Source organism: Phacochoerus africanus, chromosome 10 (genome assembly GCF_016906955.1).
Source record: "Phacochoerus africanus isolate WHEZ1 chromosome 10, ROS_Pafr_v1, whole genome shotgun sequence".
Taxonomy (NCBI): Eukaryota; Metazoa; Chordata; class Mammalia; order Artiodactyla; family Suidae; genus Phacochoerus; species Phacochoerus africanus.
Window position 1 is genome coordinate 72,282,369 of NC_062553.1, and position 26,229 is coordinate 72,308,597.

Genomic DNA, 26,229 nt, shown 5'->3' on the forward strand with positions numbered 1-26,229 from the left:
ACGATTTTACTGTGTGTTTTAGTGATGGCTCCCCTTTTTAAAAAGCAAAATGAAGATGCCTGAATTAGTCCTTAAAGCATCAGAGTCCAGTTTACCCCCTGTCCTCTTAGAGGATGCTGAGTTTAAAAACAGTTCACCGTGTACAGTCTAAACAGCAGTTGGGCAGAAGAGAAATAATTTGTTCAGCAGACATTTACTGAGACGGTACCTCTTGTCCCGATCTGGGGGTACCAAAATGAACAAGACACGGGAATAAAGAGCAGCCTGGGCAAATCTCCTGCCGCTGGGTTTCCATTTAGTTACCGCCAGGAAGGACAGAATAGCACCCTTGGATATTTGGTTCCTGGTAAAGAAACTGCCTCTAAACGAAAAGGATCTGCAATGGGAGGGGAAGGTTTGCATCTGAGTGGGAAATGCCTGGACCCCTTGCTCAGTTGTCGGCATTTAGAGTAAAGAAAAAAGAATGGCACAAGAAGAGCTAATTTGTTGCTTCATGGCCTTTTTCCTCTGTTTGCTGTCTTACCCTCACCTGGCATGTAGATGATTTTGTGGCAGGCCTGTGCTGGGGCTCCTACTAGGGACTGAGTGGGTCTATCAAACAAAAAGTGCCATCTGCCCTCCAGATTCATTCCCTCACTAGTCAGAGAGCTACAAATGGGGATTTGCATATTATGATGGTTTGCTGGAGACTTTTTTTTTTTTGTCTTTTTGCCTTTTCTTGAGCCGCTCCCGAGGCATATGGAGGTTCCCAGGCTAGGGGTTGAATTGGAGCTGTAGCCACTGGCCTACACCAGAGCCACAGCAACTCGGGATCCGAGCCATGTCTTCAACCTACACCACAGCTCACGGCAACGCCGGATCGTTAACCCACTGAGCAAGGGCAGGGACCGAACCCGCAACCTCATGGTTCCTAGTTGGATTCGTCAACTACCCGCGCCACGACGGGAACTCCTGCTGCAGACTTTTTTTATCCTCACATTCACTCTTGCCTGGCAGGCAGGCAGTGCTGCAGACATGTGTCTTACTTTGGCCTCCTTTTGAACACAATACCAAAAGTATCAGAAATTGTTGGGTTTTTCCTTGAAGCCTAGAGGACCACTTTTTAAACCACCATGCACCTGTTTGCCCATTATTGTCTGTCTCTTTCTTCAGCGGTAACTGCTTATTAGCTCCTTAGGTGAGACTCCCTTTTCTTTCTACGTTCCTTTTTAAGAAATGGAAACACTGGGAGAGGAAGAGAAAGTTGTAAATAAAACCTTTGGTGTCAGCAGCCCACACACGTTTTCCAAACAGACTGTCCCCCCCTCCCCCATGAGAGTGGCACCTAGAGAGAATGAGGCAGCATTCTTTTTTTTTTTTGCCTTTTTCTAGGGCCACTTCCTGCAGCATATGGAGGTTCCCAAGGCTAGGGGTCAAATCTGAGCTGTAGCCGCTGGCCTACACTAGAGCCACAGCAACTCAGGATCTGAGCTGTGTCTGCAACCTATACCACAGCTCACGGCAATGCCGGATCCTTAACCCACTGAGCAAGGCCAGGGACGGAACCCGCAACCTCATGGTTCCTAGTCAGATTCTTTAACCACTGCGCCATGATGGGAACTCCGAGGCAGCATTCTTTTCCCAAGTCAGGAGCTGGTTCCCAAACTAGTCCTAAAAGAAGCTGAAGAAATGCCCTTGCTAGTTTTAGCCTTTTATATCCTGGAGCCTCTCCTTAAAAGCGGGACGGGGGGTGGTGTTTGTCCACGCAGGGGGGCCCTGAGAGAGGGTTAATAAAAGGAAATGCTTGTGACCCAGGCTTGCCCTGTGACATTTTGCTGTAGGAGTTTATGCCCACCTGGTATTTCATTTAAGCTTGTTCTTTGTATGAGCAGCCAGGGGGAAGACAGTGTGCAGCTTCTCCAGGGTCCCTCTCTCCCGCAAATGCTTTTCTGCTCTGAGTTACGCACCTTGGGCTCAATGTTTGCGCTTTTCTGCAGAGCTAACCCTCCTGTCTGTATCTGCTGCAGGCCCTTCACTTGTTCCGAAAGAGGCCGTGAAGAGATGCTGTCGCTCCAACACCATCCCAACCCTCGTTGGGGGGGTTCGGGCTGCAAAGCAGGTGGTGGTGCCTCTGTCCCTGGCGGGGGTCCTGGACCCCTGGACCCTCTGAGACAGCCCAGCAGAACGCCTTGCCCCCGGCCGCTGCCCACCGGAGCGCAAGGACCTCTCCCAGACGCCGGCGCGATGCCTGTGACCCTGCTCGGCCCCGCCCCGCCTGCCCCTGGCCCCTCGAGCTACTGCTTTCAGCCCCCGACCCCAGCCGGGACCCCCAGAAGCTGCAGCCACAGCCCGGCCGGGCCTCCTAGCCCCGAGCGCGGGCTGGAGGAGGGGGCGAGGAGGCAGGCCTCGCAGGCCTGGCTGAAGCTGCCCCTCGCCACCAGCTGGGAGGACAGCCTCCCCGAGGGCCCCCAGCGCTCCCCCAGGCCGCACGACCTGCCCGCTTCCAGCAGCACTTCAGACCCAGACACGCCACCCCGGGCCGCGGGCGCTCCGGGCAGGATCTCCCTGCGGATTTCCGAGTCGGCCCTGCTGGCCTCCCCGCCGCCTCGGGAGGACGACGACGACGATGTGTTTGTGGGGGACCCGTGCCCCACATCCACAGCCAGCCCTGCCCACGAAGCACCGCCCAGCAGGGAGGCCCCGGCCCGGATCCTGACCCCCAGCAGGGACCTGGCCCTGGACCTCTTCCCCCCGCCCCCTCCCCACGTGTGCCCGGCGCCGCCACCGCCACCGCCACCGCAGGACAGTGAGGGCTGCCAGGACTCCCAGGCCAGGTGAGAGCAGGAAGAGACTCCCATGCCCCAGGCTTTCCCGCAGCGCCTCTGCCCACCACCTACCTGAGAGCCCGGTGGAGGGTTTTTATGCCAGCCCAGCTCCTGAAGCTGGCACCGCTGTTTCATTTGTTGACCTTGGTGGTTGTTATGCCAGTTGTCCTTGAGCACCAAGGAGTGAAACTAGGGGAGACAGAAGCCAGGACCCAAGAGGAGAAGTTCACTTCTGTGGACATGGCAGTTCAAAGGGTCCAAATAAACAGCATCTCTCTTCCCTGCCTGAGTTCTGAATCAGTCAAGAAATAAGGCAAAAGAAGAAGGCGTACAGAAAGCAAAAATGCCACTTTTATTACTGAGGGAGCTGATAGTGAGAATATGGCTTCTGAGGATAAATGGGCCTTGTGATACCAAGCCCCAAATTAAACAGGGTTTTGTTTTTTGTTTTCTGTTTTTTCTTGGTCTTTTTGCCTTTTCTAGGGCCACTCCTGTGGCATATGGAGGTTCCCAGGCTAGGGGTCTAAACGGAGCAACAGCCACCGGCCTACACTAGAGCCACAGCAACTCGGGATCCAAGCAGAGTCTGCAACCTACACCACAGCTCATGGCAATGCCAGATCACCCACTGAGCAAAGCCAGGGATCGAACCCTCAACCTCATGGTTCCTAGTCAGATCCGTTAACCACTGCGCCATGATGGAAACTCCTAAACAGGGTTGTTTGGAGTTCCTGGCGTGGCTCAGTAGAAACGAATCTGACTAGCATCTGTAAGGACGCAGGTTCGATCCCTAGCCTCGCTCCGTGAGTTAAGGATCTGGCGTTGCCTTGAGCTGTGATGTAGGTTGCAGAGGCAGCTCAGATCTGGCTCTGGCATAGGCCGGCAGTTACAGCTCCAATTAGATCCCTTGCCTGGAAACTTCCTTATGTCCCAGGTGGGGTGCTAAAAAAGACTAAATAAATAAATAAATAGAAATAAACAGTCATCTGTGCTAGACACACAAACATGCAAGAAGCAGCCTTATTCTCTAAAGGAGGAGGCTGGACTAGGAATGGGCTGTGGTCAGCCTCTCTATCCAGAGTCACTCCCTGTCCACAGAAAGGAATAAAGAGTAAGGCTAAAGGCTAGTAGTGTTTAGGGAAGACCTCTTCTTGGAACCAGGAGGATGGGGAAGAAGCCTTCCCGACGCATATTCCCTAGCACAGCACTAAAAATGCACTGCCTGATAGGACTTTGTGGGAACTTCCTTGATAAACACCACCACTACCCTTCACTTTCATAAAGCTCTGGAATCTGACAGCAGCACTCGCCAAAACTGAATTCCTACTAGATCCATCCCCCTTACAAAGTTACACAACCTCCCTGTGACCAGCTGGTGGGCGTGGTTGAAGATCCCTTTGACCCCTGAAGTTTGTGGGGAATGACAGCCCAGAAACTCCTGATGTGTGGGCAGCTACAGCCCCAGTATGCAGGTGTTTCCCCGTCTTCCCTTTTGCTGACTCTCCTCTTGCCACCCTCTTTTTTAATATCCCTAGCAGCTCCAGCAAGCTTGCCAAGGTGACTGTTGCCAAGGAAAGGCCCATGCCTGCTCCAGCCCATTTGACTGATAGTCAGATACTGGCGTCCAGATCCCAACCTTCTATCAAGAGTTCAGAGGCCGAGACCAACCCGCCCACCCCCACGAGTGCCCTGGCCCAACCCCCGGGGTCTCTTTGCAAGCAGCCAAGCCCAGGGCAGTCACCTCCCATCCAGCCCCAAAGCCTCATGCACGACCCAGTCAGTGGGACTCAAGATTTAGAAAAGAATGTCAACTCTGGTCCTCAGAAGACCTCCGAAGACATCAGAACAGAGGCTCTGGCCAAGGAAATTGTCCACCAAGACAAATCTCTGGCAGACATTTTAGATCCAGACTCCAAAATGAAGACAACCATGGACCTGATGGAAGGTTTGTTCCCCCCAGATGTAGATTTGCTGAAGGAAAACAGCATGAAGAGGAAAGCTATGCAGAGAACTGTCAGCTTCCCAGGATGCATAGCCAAGAGGTAAGTCTCTGCTCATGTCCCTAAAGAGACTTAAAACTGAACTCCTTCCACATGGGTGATGATAAGCCTAGAACCACTCAGCTGAGGTTTTCCTGCTTCCAAAGATCCTGACCCCAGAATGACATTCCATCTCAGCCTTAGGGGAATGGCTCTGACCTACCTTGAGTTATTTGCCCAACACCAAAAATAATAATATAATAAGAATTGCTGTTAATTTCTACGTTCATGTTCTGTGTGTCAAGCATTGTGTTAATTCCTCTGTATAAACATTGTCTCATTTAATCTTCACAAGAACCTTCTGAGATAGCTACCAGTTTTATCTCCATTTTACAAATGAGGCAACTGGCACACAGAGACATTAAGAACATGCCCAACCGAAATCATACCACATGTGAGTGACAGCATCTGGGTGCTCTCTGTGTTTAGTGCCCCCATCTCCGCTCAGGTGCAGTTGCCCTTTCTGCCTGGGCTGCTCTTACAGAGCGCTCCACAGGGGGGCAGTGCTGAGGCAGGAGAGGCAGGCAGATGGGGTGCTTGAGAGGCCCTTCCCCCAGCCTAGCCCAGGGGAAGATGGTTTTCTGAAGAGGGTGAGAGCTTGGAGAAACATACTGACCTACCCCACCTTTGAAAAGGTAGGTTTGACGTCTGCTCAAGTCCTGAAAATCAAAGGAGATCTGAATAGGAGTACACTGGTGGTTTTGTTCAGCCTTAGGCCTCCTGCCGGAAGCTCCTTGAGCAGCGGGTTCCCTGCCCCATGACATGTGTCCTGGAGCTCGTCCATGGCCAGTGAGAGGACTAGGAGCAGTCTGTTTTTCCTTTCTTTTTTCATTTTTTAAAGTTTTATTGAGATACAGTTGATTAACAGTTGATACAGTTGAGATCATTTCTGCTGGGACAGCAAAGTGATTCAGTTATACATGTACACACATCCATTCTTTTTCAGATTCTTTTCCCATGGAGATTATCCCAGAATATTGGGTAGAGTTTCCTGTGCTGTGCAGCAGGTTTCCATTGGCCAGTCATTCCCTACATCTCAGTGGCATGTGCCAATCCCAAACCCCTAGTCCACCCCTCCCCCACTCTTTTTCCTTCTTTTGATTTCTCCTAGGTTATTGCAATATTTTCTTGCATGTTTGATGTCCTTAAGGGACCACTAGAGGAAACATTTTTTTTATTTTCTTTTAAATTTTCAAAGAAAGCTATATGGATCAACAGACTGGAGCTCCAGTCGGTAGCTTCCAGATTAAATAAAATCAGAGCATTTCACCTACATTTGGGCTTGCATTTTAGAAATTTCCAACTGATCCTAACTAAACTGCTTCCAGGAACCCTATGTTTTGAGTAGCAGGGGAGGGGAGCGAGAAGAGAACTGTGTGGCACTTACAGTTTCTCCGATGTTATCAGAGGCCCTCCTGATACAGGGCCTCAGCAGTCACCTTGTCCAACCCCTCCTTTTTCAGATTTGGCAGAAAGAGACTAATTTAGGAGAAGTGACTTATCCAGGGTCATGTGTTTAGCAAACATTTCCTGAGCACCTACAACGTGCAAGGCAGTTCGCTGGGCATCCACAAATGAGTTTTCGTGGACAAGCCAGGCAGTTACTATAAGTGGTTGTCCTTGACCACGCACCATAGGTACATCCTGTAGTACCTATACTGTACCTATTGCAGTACCTGTTACCGTAAAGCAATGTAGAGGTACACCCTTAGAAAAGCATTTCCTGGAGTTTCCATCGTGGCTCAGTGGTTAACGAATCCGACTAGGAACCATGAGGTTGTAGGTGCCATCCCTGGCCTTGCTCAGTGGGTTCAGGATTCGGCATTGCTGTGAGCTGTGGTGTAGGTCACAGACGCGGCTTGGATCCCGAGTTGCTGTGGCTCTGGCGTAGGCTGGTGGCTACAGCTCCGATTCGACCCCTAGCCTGGGAACCTCCATATGCCACAGGAGCAGCCCTCAAAAGGCAAAAAGACAGGGAAAAAAAGAAAGAAAGAAAGAAAAGAAAAGAAAAGTATTTCCTAGCATTAGCATTGAGAACTTCAAAGTTTAGAAGTGAAGTGGACATGTAGCTTCTGTAGTACTGAGAGCTTCCTGAGAACTTTCAGAAGGATGACCTGTGCCACCTTCTGGTAAAAGGGAGCGTGGTCCTGTTGTGCCTGAGACTGGCAAGAGCTGCCATGAGGTTTACTTAATCAGTGGCCAAGAAGCTCATTTGTAAGGTGATGAATCTATCTGGGGAGAAGACATGTATCAGACCTTCTCCCCATTTTTTCAATTAACTGGATTAAGGTAACTATATTTTGTTTTTTTGTCTTTTTGCCTTTTCTAGGGCTGCTTCCCGTGGTATATGGAGGTTCCCAGGCTAGGGGTCTAAATGGAGCTGTAGCCGCTGGCCTACGCCACAGCCACAACCACAGCAACTCAGGATCCGAGCCGTGTCTGCGACCTACACCACAGCTCACGGCAACACCGGATCGTTAACCCACTGAACAAGGCCAGGGATCGAACCCGCAACCTCATGGTTTCTAGTCGGATTCATTAATCACTGCGCCACGACAGGAACTCCAACTGTATTGTTTAGAGGAATAACCCCATTTAGCAGGAAACTAGTAAAAATGACTTTGGTGATTCTTTGTTCCGTAGTAAAATGACAGTCTAGATGTTAAATAATGGAAATTGACAGAACAATGGAAGTCAACTGTAATAAAAAAAAAAATAAGAAAAAAAAAGTCACAAGATTACCTCTCCAAAAGAACTTATTATGCCCTGATGACATCGTCCAAAAAGCAGTCTGATTATAGCAACACAAAGAACACCAGTTATCAGATTCCCAATTTCTCCAGTCTTGAAGCCCTGCCCCTGTTGTGTCATCAGTGAGTAGATTTTACATCTTGTATTGGTTCACTGTTGGCCAGCAAGTCCAGATCTCGCAGGGTTACACAGAGCCTCCGGCTCAGAGAAGGAAAAGGAAAATTGGTAAGTGTGCAAGCAGCAATTACAGTGGGCATCGGAGCAGTTTTGGGTAACGTGGATGAGTAGGAAATAGTTGACCTAAAACCTGAGATTTGTACAGCACCTTAAAAATACTTTCACATCAACTAAGTCATGGCTCCCTGTTGCCTTTCTGTGAAACAGGGAATATCATTCTGCTGTGTATCACAAAAGGACAAACACGAAGAGAGGTGAAGGGTCATCCAGCACATCCACAGTCCTGACTCCTGCTAGCCTACCCTTACTGCCCTGGTGGTTTTCCATCCCAAGTATGCTGGCTTCAAGAGCCCCAGACATAGTCATCAGTCACTAATAAATATTCATTTTCAGGAGTTCCTGTCGTGGCTCAGGGGAAACGAATCTGACTAGCATCTATAAGGACGCAGGTTCGATCCCTGGCTTCGCTCAGTGGGTGAAGGATCCGGCCTGGCCGTGAGCTATGGTGTAGGTCCCAGACATGGCCCAGATCCCACGTTGCTGTGGCTGCGGTGTAGACCAGCAGCTGTAGCTCTGATTCAACCCCTAGCCTGGGAACCTCCATATGCCGCAGGTGTGGCCCTAAAGAGACCAAAAAAAAAAAAATTCATTTTCCCTCGAACTTCTAGGAAGATATTGAATAGGATTTTTCTTACACATTTCTGAATGGACAGACATGTGGTGAAATGAAGCCTCTTTTATGTGCTGTGTGTGGCTGTACTCTTTGTTCCTTCTGGCCTAGGAGTGAAGACAAGGACGCGGTGGGCGTGTTGGTCAGCTGTCCTGCCTACTACAGTGTGTCTGCTCCCAAGGCTGAGCTTCTGAACAAAATCAAAGATATGCCAGAAGAGGTGAATGAGGAAGAGGAGCAGGCAGATGTCAACGAAAAGAAGGTAAAGAGAGAATGGGGTTCTGCTCCCCCTAGAAAGCCAGTCACGGTCCTGCAGGGTTCCCAGCCCCTTATAGCCGGAGGGGACCAACCCCGCTGACCAGGACATTCCCGATTTGCAAGGCACCAGGAGCAATTGCCTCACAGCTCTCCTGTGGTTTTTTGTTTTTTATGAATGACAAAAGTAAAGGTGAGGTGTTCCCTGCAGGCCTAGCAGCTAAGGATCTGGTGGTGTCACCGCAGCCGTCAAGTCACTACTCTGGCACGGGTTCGATCCCCGGCCTGGCAACTTCCACCTGCTGCAGGAGCAGCCAAAAAAAAAAAACAAAAAAAAAGTGACGGTTAGAGGCATGAAGGTATTTCCTATAAGTCACGTAGCTGGGATGAGAACCCAGGTCCCCTGTTCCTGGTCTCACACAGGGACCCCAACACTGTTCCGAGCAGTGACCAGCCAATGCCAGTGGTTTCTACAATTTTCATTTCCTGTTTCATTGTCAAGAAACACTAGAAGATCTAGAAACTTTAAGGAAAGAGACACTGATGTTAAAAGACACTTTTGAGGCAAGGAAGTGTGACACCAGGTTCCCCACCTCTCTTTGCCACACCCCAGTGAACAGCTTGAAAGCACAGTGTTGGAATTTAGTCGTTAGCATGTGCTGCTCCTACAGAACTTTGCATGTAGAGCATTTTAAGCACAACGGAGATGCTTCTAAGCCCGGCCTGTGCCTGCAGGGGAGAAAGTTCTTGCCCATCTGCTCCTGTTCCAGCCCCAGAAGCCGAGCTTACGGCTCTCACACAGCTCGGGCCTGCTGCTTTTTGAAAAGGACTTTTGGGGGAGTTCCCGTCGTGGCGCAGTGGTTAATGAATCTGACTAGGAACCATGAGGTTGCGAGTTTGATCCCTGGCCTTGCTCAGTGGGTTAAGGATCCGGCATTGCCGTGAGCTGTGGTGTAGGTCTCCGATGTGGCTCGGATCCCACGTTGCTAGGCTGGTGGCTACAGCTCTGATTGGACCCCTAGCCTGGGAACCTCCATATGCCACGGGAGCAGCCCTAGAAAAGGCAAAAAGACAAAACAAAAAAAAAAGAAAGAAAAGAAAAGAAAAGGACTTTTGTTAGAGCGTGCCTTATGCTGAGCCTGGAACGTAAGTGCTTCTCAGTGGTATCAATTCCAGGAGAAACTTTCTTACGTGATCCTGTCTCATTTCCTCTCTAACAAGAGTCCTAAGCTCTATTGTTTAAGTGTTTGAATGAGACTGTGGTTGCGAGGAGCAGTGGGCCAGGAGGGTTTGGGGAGCTGAGCAGCACCTGTCAGTGGCACTCTTCTGTCTTCCACCAGCGCATGGCTGATGTGCTGTGTGATGCAGCTGCTGTAGTTACCTGGGTGCTCCCAGCTCTGGCTTTGCCCAGGTACAGTGGGAATGGGGAGAAAACCACCTTGCTGGAAGTGACTATATTATCTCCAAAACCCGGGAGCTATAAAAACACCGCTCTAAGTACCAAGTTGCCATGATCTCTTTCACCGAACATTTCGTGGGGCTTTTGTTGCGCTGTTTTTGCACGTAGACATACCCTGTGCTACAGGAGCGGTGTGGCAGGTCACCCTGTCCCCATCTTTACTGCTTTTTCATCACCTTGCTCTCCCTCTCACTCTGAGGAGTGCGTGGCCAGAAGTGTTCTTAGGCTGAGAGCATGAAGGAATAGAGGATTGGTCCTCAAAGGAAATACCATTAGGTGCCATTTGTTGAGCATTTCTTTTTCTTTTCTTTTTTTTCTTTTCTTTTTTTTTGTCTTTTTTGTCTTTTTGCCTTTTCTAGGGCGGCTCCTGCAGCATATGGAGGTTCCCAGGCTAGGGGTAGAATCCTAGCTGTAGCCACCGGCCTAAGCCAAGACACAGCAACTTGGCATCCTAGCCACATCTGCGACCTACACCACAGCTCACGGCAACGCCAGATCCCTAACCCACTGAGCGAGGCCAGGGATCAAACCCACAACCTCATGGTTCCTAGTCGGATTCGTTAACCACTGAGCCACGACGGGAACTCCCTGTTGAGCATTTCTTAGTTCCAGATGTGGTTCTTTTTACCTATTGCTTTATTCATTTACACAAAACTGCTCTGGTGCCTTGCTTGTCACATGTTACATGGAGTAATCAGCATGAATCAGGAGATGAGAAGGGCACTGGAGGTATGCAGGCGAAGGTGTGGAAAAAACCATGGGGAGTGCGTGTGGGTTGAAGAAGGCTCATTCCAGGAGGCTTTGATATTTGGGAATGTAAAAATAAAAAGGCTGGTAATTCCATTAGAAATTACCAAATTTAGGGAATAACAAAGAAGAGTCATGAATGGCAGGAGATGCGGCCGGGACGATCCATGGGGGCAGAAGGTCCTGGAGGTCCTGAGGGGCTTTGTGTGCAATGCTAGCGTTTGGGTTTGACTGTGTGGCAGTGGAGAACCCTGTGAGACTTTTTTGTTTTAATGAACTGCAAGTTCCTAAATGTGGAATAGAATGTGTGTGTCACTCCGAGTTACATATCCAATCTGGAAACAGAGAAAATATGTCAGTTTTTAGTTAATGTCGCTGAAGCATCTGTTAATATGTGCAGCATGGTGTTGTTTTCTTGATGTACAAGAAGCTTTTCTAAGGATGGTGTTACAACATGACGCTTGGTCTAGGTCATTCTGAGGCAAGAATGTAGTCTTCCCCCAACTTCTGCAATGTAATCATTTGTTGCCTAATATATTAAAGTTATGAATAACCTAAGATGCATTTCTAGGCATGAAAATCACTAACAATGGAAACCAGAGTCCTGATTTGTTAACAATTTAAAACCTGAAACTAGGAGTTTCCGTCATGGCTCAGTGGTTAACGAATCTGACTAAGAACCATGAGGTTGCAGGTTCGATCCCTGGCCTCGCTCAGTAGGTTAAGGATCCGGTGTTGCCATGAGCTGTGGTGTAGGTCACAGACATGGCTCAGATCCCGTGTTGCTATGGCTATGGTGTAGGCTGGTGGCTATAGCTCCGATAGGACCCCTAGCCTGGGAACCTCCATATGCCGCAGAAAAGGCAAAAAGACAAAAAACAAACAAACAAAAAACCTTGAAACTAGCATTTTAAAAATCAATTCTACTTTCATATGTATTCTATTTCTATATCCTAGATGATGAAGTATAATATCCCAAGTAACTAGAAGTATTAGTGAAAATATAAAACCGTCTGAACTTCTGACATATATAAAGTCTAAAGACAGTTGAATAATGAGAGCCTTCACTTCTTTGGCTAACCCCTGCCATATCTATTAGGCAAAAATCTGCTTAACTAGATCCCATGATTCCTTATTCTGAAGGCTTGGCTTGGAGATTTAGTGGAATATTTCAAAAGGCAAAAAGAATCTGCTGTTTCTCAGAACTGGCTTTGCCCAAGAGATCATCAGTGACCCCGATGGTTCCCAGCTGCCCGTTTCTGTTGCTCTTGCTTCATTCTTAAAGTTCCAAGTTTCCCTTTGGTCTGTCTTCCTTTCAGCCTGAAAAACACATCCTTTAGCATTCTTTTTTTTTTTTTTTTTTTTTTTAGCATCTGTCTGCTGGTGACAAATTCTTGTAGTTTTCCTTAGTCTAGGAATGTCTGTATTCTGTCATTCCTACAGAATCTTCACTGGATATGGAATTCTGAATATGACTCTTCTTTTTCTTTCAACTTTAAAAATGTCCCATTTCTCGCTTCCATGGTCTCTGATGAGAAATGCACAGCTGTTTAAGTATTCGTTCCTTGGAGTTCCTATCGTGGCGCAGCAGAAATGAATCTGACTAGGAACCATGAGGTTGCAGGTTCAATCCCTGGCCTCGCTCAGTGGGTTAAGGATCCGGCGTTGCCATGAGCTGCGGTGTAGGTCGCAGAAAAGGCTCAGATCCGGTGTTGCTGTTGCTGTGGCTGTGGTGTAGGCCAGCAGCGGCAGCTCCGATTAGACCCCTGGCCTGGGAACATCCATGTGTTAAAGGTGTGTCCCTAAAAAAAATAAAATTAAGCAAAAAAATAAAAATAAATAAATACTTGTTCCTCCTATAGGCAATGCCATGTCTTCCTTTTGCTGCTTTCAAATTTTTTTATCTTTGATTTTCAGCAGGTTGGTTATGATGCATATGGGCCTGATTTTCTTAGGTTTATCCTGCTGGAGTTCGCTGAGCTTCTTGATAAATTTTTGTCTTTCACCAAATTGAAGAAGTGTTTAGCCATTATGTCTTCAAATCCTTTCTTATGCACTAATCTCTTTCTCTTACCTTTCTCTCCAGTGACACAGATGTTAGGCCTTTTGTTACTCCCCTGCAAGTCTCTGAAACTTTGTTCAGTTTTTAAAGTTTTTTGTCAGTTTATTCTGTTGGATCATTTCTATTAATCTGTCTTCAGTTTTAGTGACTTTGCTGCCTCCATTCTGCCAGTGATTTTTTTTTTTTAAGTATCAAATATATTTTTCACTTCTAGAATTTCCACTCAGTTTTTTGTGGTGTCCATTCATTTCCAGAGTCTTTACTTTTACTGTGGAGCATGGTTATAAAAGCTGTTTTGTTTTGTTTCATTTCATCAATACATTTGGTCAATACATGATTTTTTTTCTTTTTTTTAATTTAATTAATGAATTTTATTATGTTTATAGTTGTACAACAACCACCATAACCCAATTTTATAGCATTTCCATCCCAAACCCCCAGCACATCCCTCCACCCCCCAACCCTTCTCATTTGGAAACCATAAATTTTTCAAAGTCTGTGAGTCAGTATCTCTTCTGCAAAGAAGTTCATTGGGTCCTTTTTTTAGATTCCACATGTAAGTGAGAGCATATGATGTTGGTGTCTCACTGTTTGACTAACTTAGCATGTAATTTCTAGGTCCATCTATGTTGCTAAAAATGCCAACATTTCATTCCTTTTAATGGCTGAGCAGTATTCCACTGTGTATATTCCACTGTGTATATGTACCACATCTTCTTTATCTACTCCTCTGTTGATGGACATTTAGGTTGTTTCCATGTCTTGGTTATTGAAAAGAGTGCTGCAATGAACATCGGAGTACATGTGTCTTTGCGAGTCATGGTTTTCTCTGGATAGACGCCCAGGAGTGGGATTGCTGGATCAAATGGTAGTTCTATGTTTAGTTTTCTGAGGCATCTCCATACTATTTTCCACAGTGGTTGCACCAATTTACATTGCCACCAACAGTGTACTAGGGTTCCTTTTTCTCCACACCCTCTCCAGCATTTATTGTTTGTAGACTTTTTGATGAGGGCCATTCTGGCTGGTGTAAGGTGGCATCTCATAGTGGTTTTGATTTGCATTTCTCTAGCAATGAGTGATGGTGAACATCTTTTCATGTGTTTTTTGGCCATCTGTATGTCTTCTTTGGAGAATTGTCTGTTTAGATCTTCTGCCCATTTTTTGATGGGGTTGTTTGTTTTTTTTGGTATTGAGCTACAGAAGGTGTTTAAATTTTGGAGATTAATCCCTTGTCAGTTGATTCATTTGCAAATATTTTCTCCCATTCATGTGGGTTGTCTTTTCATTTTGTTTAGGGTTTCTTTTGCTGTGCAGAAACTTAAGTTCAATTTGTTTATTTTTGTTTTGTCATTACTCTAGGAGATGGATCTGACAAAAGCTCTTTTAAAGGCTTTGATGGTCCCAACGTTGGGGTTATCTCAGGCTGAGATAGCTCTGAGTTGCTTGTGTTTTACTGGTTCTCTTCATGTCAGGTAACATTGTAATCTGAACATTTCGAGTATTATGAGACTCTGGGTTCTGTTAAAATCTTCTGAAGAATGTAGACTTATTGTTTGGCTTTAGCAGGCAGTCAACCTAGTTAGGTTTAGGCTACAAGTTCTGTCCCACCTGTGGGTGTTGGTACCAGGGTCAATTTGGTTTTCAGAGCCTTTGCTGCATTCTACATTGCATGTGTCTGTCTTACACAGGCACCTTATGGGGGTGAGTCTGGGACAGGGTTGAGTTCAGTTCTCAAAGCCTTTGCGGTTCGGCCTGAGGTCGGTCCCCCACATGTACAGTTTGAGGGTGAGCCAGGACCTAAGGCAGTGCACGCATAGAGTTAGGGGGGCTTCTTTTCCTGCTCTCTCCTGTCCAGTATCCCCCCACCTTTTTCCTGGGCTTCTGGACAAAGTTTTCTTGGTGTCACAGCAGCCTGCACAGCTGTGCTGTCCTGTATGGCTGAGATGCTCTCATAAAAGAATGGTCAGCAGTCCCCTCGCTGTCAGCAGACCCCTGAGGTCCTTTTCCTCAGTTCCTCTGAACAGGAAGAGGGGTTTTCTCTTTAAATGCCTGTGTCACCACTGTGCTGGGCAGCTCTGCAAGGAGAGTTGCCTTGGGGGCAGTGTGGGAGAGGTGGGGGGAGAAAGAGAAGGGGCGGAAGCAGGACCTCCCTGCCCTGCCCGCTTTATGGCTTAGCATTTAGTCCTGGCTCCTGACAGTGTTTCTGCTGCCACGTCCCCTGCGTGGTTCAGCCCTGGCTATTCCCCGGCCAGACAGAGCTGGAGCATAAAAGGGGGAGGAAATAGAAAGCTCACCCTGTTTGGGGTCACACTGCAGGCTCGGCCCCATCCCCGACGCATGCAACTGGTAACCTCACAGAGCCCTCTGCGGCCAGGATGCTCGCTGCAGTGAGTTGGGGCGGCCGCGGTGGGCTCCTGCCTCTGGCCATCAGTCCCCCTCCCTGTGTTTATCCGCAGGGCGGGTGACCTGCCTTTCAGAAGGTGTCTGTGTGTGCAGTCAGACAGGGAAGAGGGGGTGCTGGAGGGGGTTGCAGCCGCCCCGGCAAGTCTGCAGGAGCAGCCAGGAACAGATGGGTTTACATGTTTTAAAAAGGGATGTAAAATAGAACCTAAGAGCAGATTAGACATGGAGCAGACGAGAGAGGTGAGCCAGAGCTGAAGGGGACTGTCCTGTAGGAACAGGGAAAATGAGAGGTCATCCGGGGAGGGAGGAGGAGGATGGTGGCTGAATGCAAAGAGAAGGAAAGAGTCCTCATCCCTGGAACCCAGACACCAGGCTAAGCAAACCTGACAGCCTCCTGCTCAGGAGCCTTCCCGCGAGGAAGTGGCAAAGAGCCTGTCTGGACAGGGAATGTGCTGGAGGCCATCAGACGTGGCCGTCGGGTCCCCATGACCTGCTTGGATGAGGTTGCACAGCGTGGGACGCGGTGGCTCAGGGCAGAAGACAGTCTCATGCTGCAGCCTGGATCCTCCCATTGAGGGCCTTCCCTAGTCCTGGTTTCACCCCAGGAGCCTGAATTCCGCTCCTCCCCAAACCCTGGCCACGCGGCTAGGAGCCCCAAGTTCCTCATGTAGGTGAAGACAGGCCAGCACTAGAGGCCAGCTGTGTGTATGTAGTGACGTTAGTGGCATCCCTGTCAGAGCAGAAGGGGAAGCCGTGTTGTTGGGGGTGGGGGGGGCATGCTCCCCCACCGGCCTCTACCCAAGCAACTGGTGTGCATGCTTCAGGTTGTTGCCTCATCTTAATGACAGCACAAAACAGTGACGGCTTGCATGTGTCTAATACTTTTATATTTTCCCAAGACCCCACACCTGCTTTATTTTATCTGAACCCCACAACATTCCTCTGAGCTCTTTTAACGTAGCAATGAAAGGCCTGAACCCTGCAGCCAAAGGACCTGGATTTCAGCCTGGGGCTGCCACCTTCTAGCGGCCTGAGCTTGGGCAAGGGAAATAACCTCTATCCGCCTCACTTTCCTCATCAGTAAAAGGGGGGTGATAACAGCACCCATCTCATCAGGTGGTTGCGAGTAGTAATTGAATGGGAAAACACTTAAGAAATGCCTGGCCGGGGAAAGAGCTCAGACACCCAACGTTACTCTTCGTTTTAGGCAGGCATTAGAGTGCTCTTGGTGTGCGTGGGGACAGCACGCCGAAGGTCAAGTGACTGGCCTGATGGCGAGCTTTCAGTGAAAGCTGGGTCTCCTGACTTCTGGACCAGGGTTCGAGCTGGTGCTGGAGCAGCGAGGAGGTGGGCAGGGCCCAGCAAGATTTCTGCCTACAGGTGGTGAGGTGGGTGGGTGGGAGGGTCTGTTAAACTATGTTTACCGAAAGAGCCCTTAGAAATAGTACCTCATGCAGGGTGAGCTAACAGTTTATGCCAGAAGAGAAATGGAGAAATGTCAATGATTTTGCAAATTCATTAGCTCCTGAGAGACTGGTGAGTTGTTTTTTTAAAAAAAGAATCAAAACACTTCTCTCTCCCCCACTGAATGCTGTGGGTATGGGTTGGCAATTTTTTAAGAGAGCTGCCAAGCAGAGAAATGGCTATCTAGTACTGCCAACTTTCCTTTGTTTCCTTCAGTTACTCAAATCCCTCTTAACCATATTTTAAAAAGTAGGAGTTCCCGTTGTGCCGCAGTAGGTTTAGGGAGCTGGTGTTGCCTGCGTGGGTTCAATCCCCAGCCCTGCACAGTGGGTTAAGGATCCAGCATTGTTGCAGCTGCAGCTCAGGTTCTGTCCCTGGCCTGGGAACTTCCATATGCTGTGAATGCAACTAAAAAAGAAGTAAAATAAAATTCAAATCTCTAATACTTCCAAGGATTGGTGAAATTAAAATTTTAAATACCATCCAAACGTGCAGCCTCTGGGCCAGGAGTGACTGATGGATTGCTCAGTAACACTGGTGTCAGCAGGTGTGGGCGGGCTGTGAGGTGTCACATTGCAGCCCAGCCAGCAGCCTTCAGAAATCAGAACTCCACGTCATGCGTATTGGGTCTTCCCACATCAGCCTCCGTGTATCATTCCTATTCATCTCTGTTCTTCCTTGTCCCATGAAGCCCGGAGGACACATCAGCTCCCGTACACATAAGCTTGCAGTTCTGCCAGCATTGATGGTTTTGAAAACCAAACAGGGTCTGCAGAGGAAAGACAGAGAGGGAGCTGGACTCTGAGCCTCGTGGCTGTGGAGCGCTGTCAGCTTCTTTGCTCTGTCCTTACCCATTGAACCGTGCCTCACTTGGTGGCTGCCCCTACATCGCTGCTGACCTGTCCCCTTCAATTAAAGCCATAATGTGGACAGGTCAAGGACGTGATGGGCCCTACTTAGATAGAAGGAGCCTGCAAAACAAGTGAGCCACATTCAGCAGGAACTCGGGGGAAGGGTTCTCCTGTCTTCCCCACTCGTCCCCACGTGTGAGCAGAGACTTCGCTTTACTGGTTCCTGCTCATTTGTGAACTAAAAATCATCATACCTGTCCCTTAAGATGCCAGCTGCTGAAAGCCTTGAGCGTTGTAAAAATCATCTCGATTTCATCGTTGATAAAAGTCCTTTGAGTCCCTTCCAGAAATGACATAAATGACAGCATTGGTTTCACAGGAAGTCATATTCATAGGAATAACGGAAAACATGAGGCTCTTCCCTTTTCTTTCTACACTGGTTTTTTAAAAGCCTTTTCCAGAAAATATCCTTTTCAAGATGTGAGGTTGAAATGGCTCCCAAAACATTTGAATAAGCAGGTGGCCCTTCCCTGAGGTTGAAGTGATAAGAATGATGATGCTCAGTTAATGTTGGTGCTCTCCGGATTCGGTAAACCTGGTTTTCTATCAGAAAGTACCGTCTGGTTAACATCGAGAGTGGCAAGCCTGGGAAATGCAAGCTCCACCTCCTGGGCCAACGTCTCATAGATGTCAGTCTTTCTCACTATCCACCTGAAAGACGGGAATGGTGCCATTTGACTTGTCGTAACCCTGTCCAGCAGGGATGTTGGGAGATGTGACAGCAGCAGCGTTTATGGTCCCTCCTGCTCTCCATTCCAGTAACCTTGCCACTCCCTTTGTAGGAGCAGAGAGCACGGTGCAAGAGCGACAGCCCCGCTGGGCATTTTGCTGGAGGTCTCCCACAGGTTATCTTGCAAATACCATAGTTGCCAGCCAGCATAGTTTTTCAGAAAAGGAAGAGTTTTCCAGGGGAATATAAGGAAAATTAAACAACATTAAGCAATATTCTCTCCAACCTGCATGTTTCTGGCTCAGACTCTTCCTTAGGGGAGTGATACACACTGTACATTTTTCTTCCCACTATAAAACCATCATTTGTATCCACTTTGTCTTAACTAAACTGCCTGTTGAAAGCCATGTCAAGGAGTTCCCATCATGGCTCAGTGATAATGAACCTGACTAGGATCCATGAGGACACAAAGGGTCAGTCCCTGGCCTCACTTACTTGGTTAAGGATCCAGCATTATCATGAGCTATGGTGTAGGCTGGCAGCTGTAGCTCTGATGCAACCCCTAGCCTGGGAACCTCCATAAGCCATGGGCATGGCCCTAAAAAGACAAAAAAAAAAAAAAAAAAACAAGAAAGAAAGCCATGGCGAGTCACTGCCACAGGTGAGACAGCTTCAGTCTGGGATTGGGAGGGTTGAGAAGCCAGAGCCAAAACTGGGACATGTTGAGGACATTATGAACCTCGATTAGACTGAAGTACCTCTGGGGTCCAGCTCCCAGACAGGCAGATTGGGAAGAAATTGATGTTCTCCTATATCATTGTGATTCTTGTATTCTCTGGTGCTCATGCTGAAGAAATAGTACGCAGAGTCCTCAGTACCCTTCAATTCTGTTAGTCAAAAATATTTTTTTCTCTTCCTTTAAAATGAAGACTTACACTAGCACAGAAACTGTGACCCTTTTTTACAAAGTTTCCAACAGACAGCTCAGTTTTATGTATATATACACATAAATATATATACACATATATATAAATGTTGAGCTGGAACCTTTTTAGTGCTAAAGAAATAGGTTATTAACCAAAGGGGGAAAAAATGTTCTTTTTCCATCTTGCCACCTCGGGCAAAGAGAAAAATGAAAGACTAATTTAAAAAGCCATGGAGGATTTCCCATCGTGGCACAGCGGAAATGAATCCGACTAGGAACCATGAGGTTTCGGGTTCGATCCATGGCCTTGCTCAGTGGGTTAAGGATCCAGCGTTGCTGTGAGCTGTGGTGTAGGTCGAAGACACGACTTGGATCTGGCGTTGCTGTGGCTGTGGTGTAGGCTGGCAGCAACAGCTCTGATTAAACCCCTAGCCTGGGAGCCTCTATATGCCGCAGGTGCAGCCCTAAAAACACACAAAAAAAGACAAAAAATTAAAAAATAGAAAGCCTGGAGTCATTTTCTTTTGCAGCAAAGTAGCAGTAGATGGTTCCTATAAACGAAGTCCAACGTGAAACCACTAAGACCTTCACTTCATTCTTCAGTTAAATGTATTGGATATTTGTGCATTTGTTATCTATATAGAAATTTGTAAGTAAGATGGCAGATCACACAGCTCTGGTAACTGGAGGCAGTGGGAGCCGTGGCCAGAACAAGGGACTGGATTCTGGTGACAGTATCGGTGTGACTATGTACAGTGATGGTCCAAGGGTGGCCCTGGAGTCAAGCCGACCTGCGTTCAGCCCCACCCAGTGGTCATGTGTCGTCCTTACCTCGTGCTCTCTGGGGACAGAGGAGTATCTACTACAAAACTGTGGGGGAGGCTGAGGGAGATGGTCCCTAGACTTTTCTCGCACAGTGTCTGGCTCACAGTAATGGCTCTACAGATGGTATCAGTGATTAATAGTCAACTCAGCTCTGTGATCGTGGGCAGGTCCCTGACTCTTCGCTTCTCTGTTCGTAAAATAAGAATAGTTACCCTGCCTACCTGTGGTATTGTTGTGAGGATCACATGAGAACATGGCTCAGAAAGACTTGTCAAAGTGAGTGGTTAGCAAACCAGTTGGGAAGGCAGGGCTACGCCCAGCACGACACACTTGGAAAACATTCCCAGGCCATGTGTATTGAGTGTTGGCCTGTGAAGACTGGGCAGGTTCAGAGAAAGGCATTTGTAGACATTTCAGGGAAAGGAAACGCTGGGGAGGTGGGAGGGGGCAGTCCCTACAGAGCAGGAGGCCCTTTACCTGAGCCTCCAAGCAAAGGCAGGAAGGCGCGGCTGGGAGGAGAGATGCTGCTTCTTTCCACTGATCCCGCTCTGTCGCTCCTCTCTCGTCGCAGGCGGAGCTGATCGGAAGCCTCACCCACAAGCTGGAGACCCTGCAGGAGGCGAAGGGCAGCCTGCTGATGGACATCAAGCTCAATAACGCCCTGGGGGAAGAGGTGGAGGCCTGGATCAGCGAGCTCTGCAAGCCCAACGAGATTGACAAGTACAAGATGTTCATCGGGGACCTGGACAAGGTGGTGAACCTGCTGCTGTCCCTCTCGGGGCGCCTGGCCCGCGTGGAGAACGTCCTCAGCGGCCTTGGCCAAGACGCCAGTGACGAGGAAAGGGTAGGTGGCCTCGTGGTTCCATTCAACAGCTCGTCCCTCTGCGCCCATGCGCGCAGAGAAGTCTGATTCGACAGGAGCCCTTCCCGAGAAGATGACCGTCTCTGGGCAGGGACAGTTCAGTGGGCAGATGAGCAGGGAACAGGGGTGATGCTGTCTTCCATGCCAAGATACCATGCTGATACTTCTGCCTGGGCAGTGCTTAGGGAAGTAAAAACGTGGTGCCAGAGTCTCTTTCCTTCCGTCCTACCCAGAAAAAGAAAAGGTGGGAGTTGCCCAGTGGTCTAGTGGTTTGGATTCCACACTTTCACCACTGCAGCTTGGGTTCAGTCCTTGGTCTGGGAAGTGAGATCCCACATTAAGTTGCTGCATGCTGCAGCCAAAAAAAAAAAAAAAAAAAAAGGAAAGGTAAAAAGCATGATGAGGGTTGACATTAAAAAAGAGAGGGGCGGGACTTCCTGTTGTGGCTCAGCAGGTTAAGAACTCTTCTAGTATTCATGAAGATGCAGGTTTGATCCCTGGCCTCACTCAGTGGGTTAAGGATCCAGTGTTGCCGTGAGCTGTGGCGTAGGTTGCGGACGCAGCTCAGATCCCGTGTTGCTGTGTCTGTAGCGTAGGCAGAGCAGCTATAGCTCCCACTGGACCCCTAGCCTGGGAACGTCTGTATGCTATGGGTGTGGCCCTAAGAAAAAAAAGAAACTAAAAGTATATATGAGAATGAGGAAAGGAGAATAAATGGTCAATGCCAAACAGGATCAGAGTTACCAATGGGAGGGGTGGGGGATGGGGAAGGGAATTAGGGGAAGTATATCAACTGAATATACAAGGCTTCAACTGAATCTCTTACTTTTGTTTGTTTGTTTGTTTGTTTTGGTGTTTTTGTCTTTTTGCCACTTCTTGGGCTGCTCCCGCGGCATATGGAGTTTCCCAGGATAGGGGTCCAATCAGAGCTGTAGCCGCCAGCCTACGCCAGAGCCACAGCAATGGGGGATCCGAGCTATGCCTGCAACTTACACCACAGCTCACGGCAACACCAGATCCCCAACCCACTGAGCAAGGCCAGGGATTGAACCCACAACCTCATGGTTCCTAGTCGGATTTGCTAACCACTGAGCCATGACGGGAACTCCTCTCTTGTTTTTAATCTGAAATATGAAAAATGTTCATGCTAAGATTTAGCACTGTTAGTGATGGGTATACAGGTATTCTACTGCTCTCAATGCAAGGCTGATGTTTAAAATAATTCATCATTTTTTTAAAGATGACGAGGAGGTTCTTACTTTTTAACGTATTTCTCTACAGTATTTTAAAAGATGTCTTCATGCAAATTCAGCCCCTAAAGGGTTCTTTTTAAGATGAGTTTTTCTGCTTAAGGGAAGGAAGTCTATGAAAACGGAGCTATGTGTAAGATAAACCTTTAACTTTGTACTCTTCCTCTAGGAAAATGGATCTAACAGGCTAGTTTAAGGGGAGTTAGAGCAAAGACACATGAGCCTTTTATAACCCCACATAAGCTAATTTATAATGAGGTATATATTTAAGTAATCTGATTTCTTGATTAATTTCCACTTTAAAGATTCTCACTTTGGGGAGTTCCCATCATGGCCCAGTGGTTAATGAATCCGACTAGGAACCATGAGGTTGCAGGTTCGGTCCCTGCCCTTGCTCAGTGGGTTAACGATCCGGCGTTGCCGTGAGCTGTGGTGTAGGTTGCAGACGCGGCTCGGATCCCGCGTTGCTGTGGCTCTGGCGTAGGCCGGTGGCTACAGCTCCGATTCGACCCCTAGCCTGGGAACCTCCATATGCCGCAAGAGCGGCCCGAAGAAATAGCAAAAAGACAAAAAAAAAAAAAGATTCTCACTTTGGCCTGAAGAATCTGGTTAAATATAAAATTGTTTAAAATTTTAAAATGAAAAGAAAATTTGTAATGATGCTAATAATATATAACTATACACACGCATACATATAGATAGATCGATCAGCATATTGGGTCAAAAGCCACATTAAAGGTTTTTATCTAGTAAATTGGCCCTAAAGATAATATGCTCCCTTACCATTGGGTCTGTATAAGAAACTCTCAGAATATGAAATTGCCATCATTGTTAAAATGAATTTCTCTCATGTTGGATTCAGAGGCTTGAAAAATGAAAACAGATTTTTTTTCAGAGATATTCCCATTGTTGATTACGGATTAGGGCACTTGTTCTCAGCCTTCAGCTGCAAACGAATCACCTGGAAGGTTTATTCAATCCCAGATCTCTGGGCCCTGCCTCCAGAGCTTTGGATTCTGTAGGTAGAAGAGGGCTAGAACTTTTGCATTTCTTTCTTTTTTTTTTTTTTTTCCCCTCCCCTTTTCTTGAGCCGCTCCCGCAGCATGTGGAGGTTCCCAGGGTAGGGGTCTAATCAGAGCTACAGCTGCCGGCTTACACCACAGCCACTGAAACGCAGTGACCTACACCACAGCTCACGGCAACACTGGATCCTTAACCCACTGAGCAAGGCCAGGGATCGAACCCACAACCTCATGGTTCCTAGTCAGATTCATTAACCACTGAGCCACGATGGGAACTCCAACTTTTGCATTTCTAACAAATTCCCAGGCAATGCTGCTGGGCTACACTTTGGGAACCACTATAAATGTAAATACTTGCAAATACTCAAGGTACCCTGATAACTGGCTTTTTTTCCCTTCACTGTTTTTATGGTGGTAGACTACATATAACATAAAATTTCCCGTCTTAACCATTTTTAGGTACAATTCAGTAGTGCTTAGTTCAGTAGCGCTAAGTATATATTTACAGAACTTTTTCATCTTATGAAACTAAAACACTAAACCTATCAAAACAAGCAACTCCCCTCCGTTCTCTGCTCTGCCCAGGTCCTGGCAACAACCACTCTCCTTTGTGTCTCTGTGACCTGGACCACTTTAAGTGGCATCCTGGATCATCCTTTTAAGTCTAGAAGCCTAAAGTAAAGCCATTACCCCAGCCAATTTAACATCATCTCCCTCAAATCAAAGCTGTCACGTGACACGTCAGCGACCTCTATATATGCATCCTCAGGGTAATAACCTGATTTTCCAAAAAACCGAGTCTCCTTACTTTGGAGTGACAATCAAAATAGGATCTTAAGTTGCCTCCCGGTCCCATAAAAGGTCGCTCTGCAGGCAGTTGGGCTCTTTCCCCCTTCCTGTGGCCCTTGGCTGACCTGCCTGTCTCGCCCCGGCAGAGCTCTCTCAACGAGAAGAGGAAGGTCCTGGCTGGCCAGCACGAGGACGCCCGGGAGCTCAAGGAGAACCTGGATCGAAGGGAGCGCGTGGTGTTGGACATCCTGGCCAACTACCTCTCTGAGGAGCAGCTCCAGGACTACCAGCACTTTGTGAAGATGAAGTCCACCCTCCTCATCGAGCAGCGGAAGCTGGACGACAAGATCAAGCTGGGCCAGGAGCAGGTCAAGTGTCTGCTGGAGAGTCTTCCCTCGGATTTTGTTCCCAAGGCGGGGGCCCTGGCGCTGCCCCCAGACCTCGCCGGCGACGTGACCGCTCTGGCGGGATGTGCTGTCAGCAGTCTCTTCCCAGCAGTGACCTCTCCACTTTAACCTCTTCGCCAGAACCCAAACCAACACGTCACCCTGTCTCTCTCCACACTGTGTAATCTGAAAAATGTCTCAGTCCAAGCCACCCTTTACACTGGATGGGTTATTTGGGGGGTGGGGGTGGGGGCGGTTTCTGGACAAAAGGAAAAAATTCTCTCCAGGAAAAAGCCTGTCCTTTCCTTCTTGCCTTCATGATTGATCTTCTGAGAGCCTGAATGCTGCTGAGAACTCACCCCCTTTCTATTGTTATTTCGTAGGAGGAAGAAATCAGGGCAACCATGAGACCTGGCTGGAGGGTGATTGATGGTTTAGTTGTTCACAGGCTGAGGCAACGTGGGTCAGTGTGTGTCCCCTTCAGGAATCTAGGCACAGTGGCCCTCCTTGCTTGCGGATGGCAGGTACTGGTTCTTATTCCTGAAGGGCCTGCGGCATAAAGCCTTACAGAGAAACACACATGGAGGGGAAAACTGTCAAACCTTGAACACTGTTATTTATATTTTTAACAATGAAAAAGATCATTGTCGGTGTGCTAACCATTTATTTGCTCCTCCCTCTTGTGTTGGATGTAGACAGGTTACGTTTGAGCTGTTTTGTGAGACCCTTAATGAAATGAAGAATTCCAAAGACAGTCACATTGCGTGTGGGAACTTTTTTTTCCATAAACACAGACTGAGTAGCCCTTCTACGCTTGTGCTCAGCCGAGCGTGGGGGAGGCCCTACTGCCACCGCTGCCCGACTCACCGCCTTCCTCCTGCAACAACCGCCTTCCCAGGAAGAAGGCGTCATGCGCCATGGTTACGACGTCATTTCAAGGGGTTCCTGTCACTATCACGGGGGTGGAGAGAAAGCTGAATTTTATTCACAAGGACAACTCTCCAACCTCTTGACAAGGGGAGGAGGCCAGGACCCAAGTCCATTTGAAACGGAACTCATGTGTCCTACTGTATGAGATTTGACCTGACACTGGCTTCTGCAGTGAGATACATTATCAGGCTGTTTTATGGATGCTTTTCAAAGTTTCTTTTCCCAAACTGTCAAACTTAACCACACTTTTATTAAAGACTCCCTCCTTAATATCTGCAGAATGATTTTGCACAATTATGCTTCAGTAAGAACACCTTAGAGGGTACTCAGGCACATGCTTTAAGTCTATTAAAATAGACCAGAAGGGTGTTCCTATTGTTGCACAGTGGAAACGAATCCGACTAGTATCCCTGAGAATGTGGGGTTCGATCCCCGGCCTTGCTTAGTGGGTTAAGGATCCGGTTTTGCTGTGAGTTTTGGTGTAGATTGCAGACGAGTCTTGGATCCTTCATTCCTATGGCTGTGGTGTAGGCGGGTGGCTATAGCTCCAGTTGGACCCCTAGCCTGGAACTTCCATATGCTACGGGTGTGGCCCTAAAAAGCAAAAATGATGAACAGAAGATGGGAGGAGGTGATGGGCCAGTGACCAGGCTATGTTGTCAGTGGCCAGGGAGGGCAACAGCCTGGTACTTGGAGCAGGTGGCACACCCCAGGCTGTGCTTTAGTTCTGATGTTCTCACGTGGGTTTAATCCTTGGCTGGTGGCCACCTGTGCTGATGCGGGCTCCACGTACTACAGCAGCCAGTCCTAGAGAAGCAAGAGAGG

At 48.0% G+C, this 26,229-nt stretch overlaps 1 protein-coding gene across 8 annotated transcripts in view; it reads left to right on the plus strand.

The window, feature by feature from the left end:
• The window catches only part of SHROOM3 (shroom family member 3), a 347,616-nt gene extending 321,942 nt beyond the window's left edge, over positions 1-25,674 (plus strand). For 6 of the 8 annotated variants that reach the window (XM_047799666.1, XM_047799670.1, XM_047799663.1 and 3 more), the window contains 5 exons: positions 2,007-2,813; positions 4,340-4,846; positions 8,553-8,703; positions 20,737-21,009; positions 24,235-25,674. In XM_047799666.1, the coding sequence (XP_047655622.1) occupies positions 2,007-2,813; positions 4,340-4,846; positions 8,553-8,703; positions 20,737-21,009; positions 24,235-24,603 (2,107 nt within the window). In that variant the 3' untranslated portion in view covers positions 24,604-25,674. The remainder of the gene's footprint in view (positions 1-2,006; positions 2,814-4,339; positions 4,847-8,552; positions 8,704-20,736; positions 21,010-24,234) is intronic. The other 2 variants (XM_047799667.1, XM_047799664.1) reach the window with 1 other exon arrangement.
• The last annotated feature ends 555 nt before the right edge of the window (positions 25,675-26,229 follow it).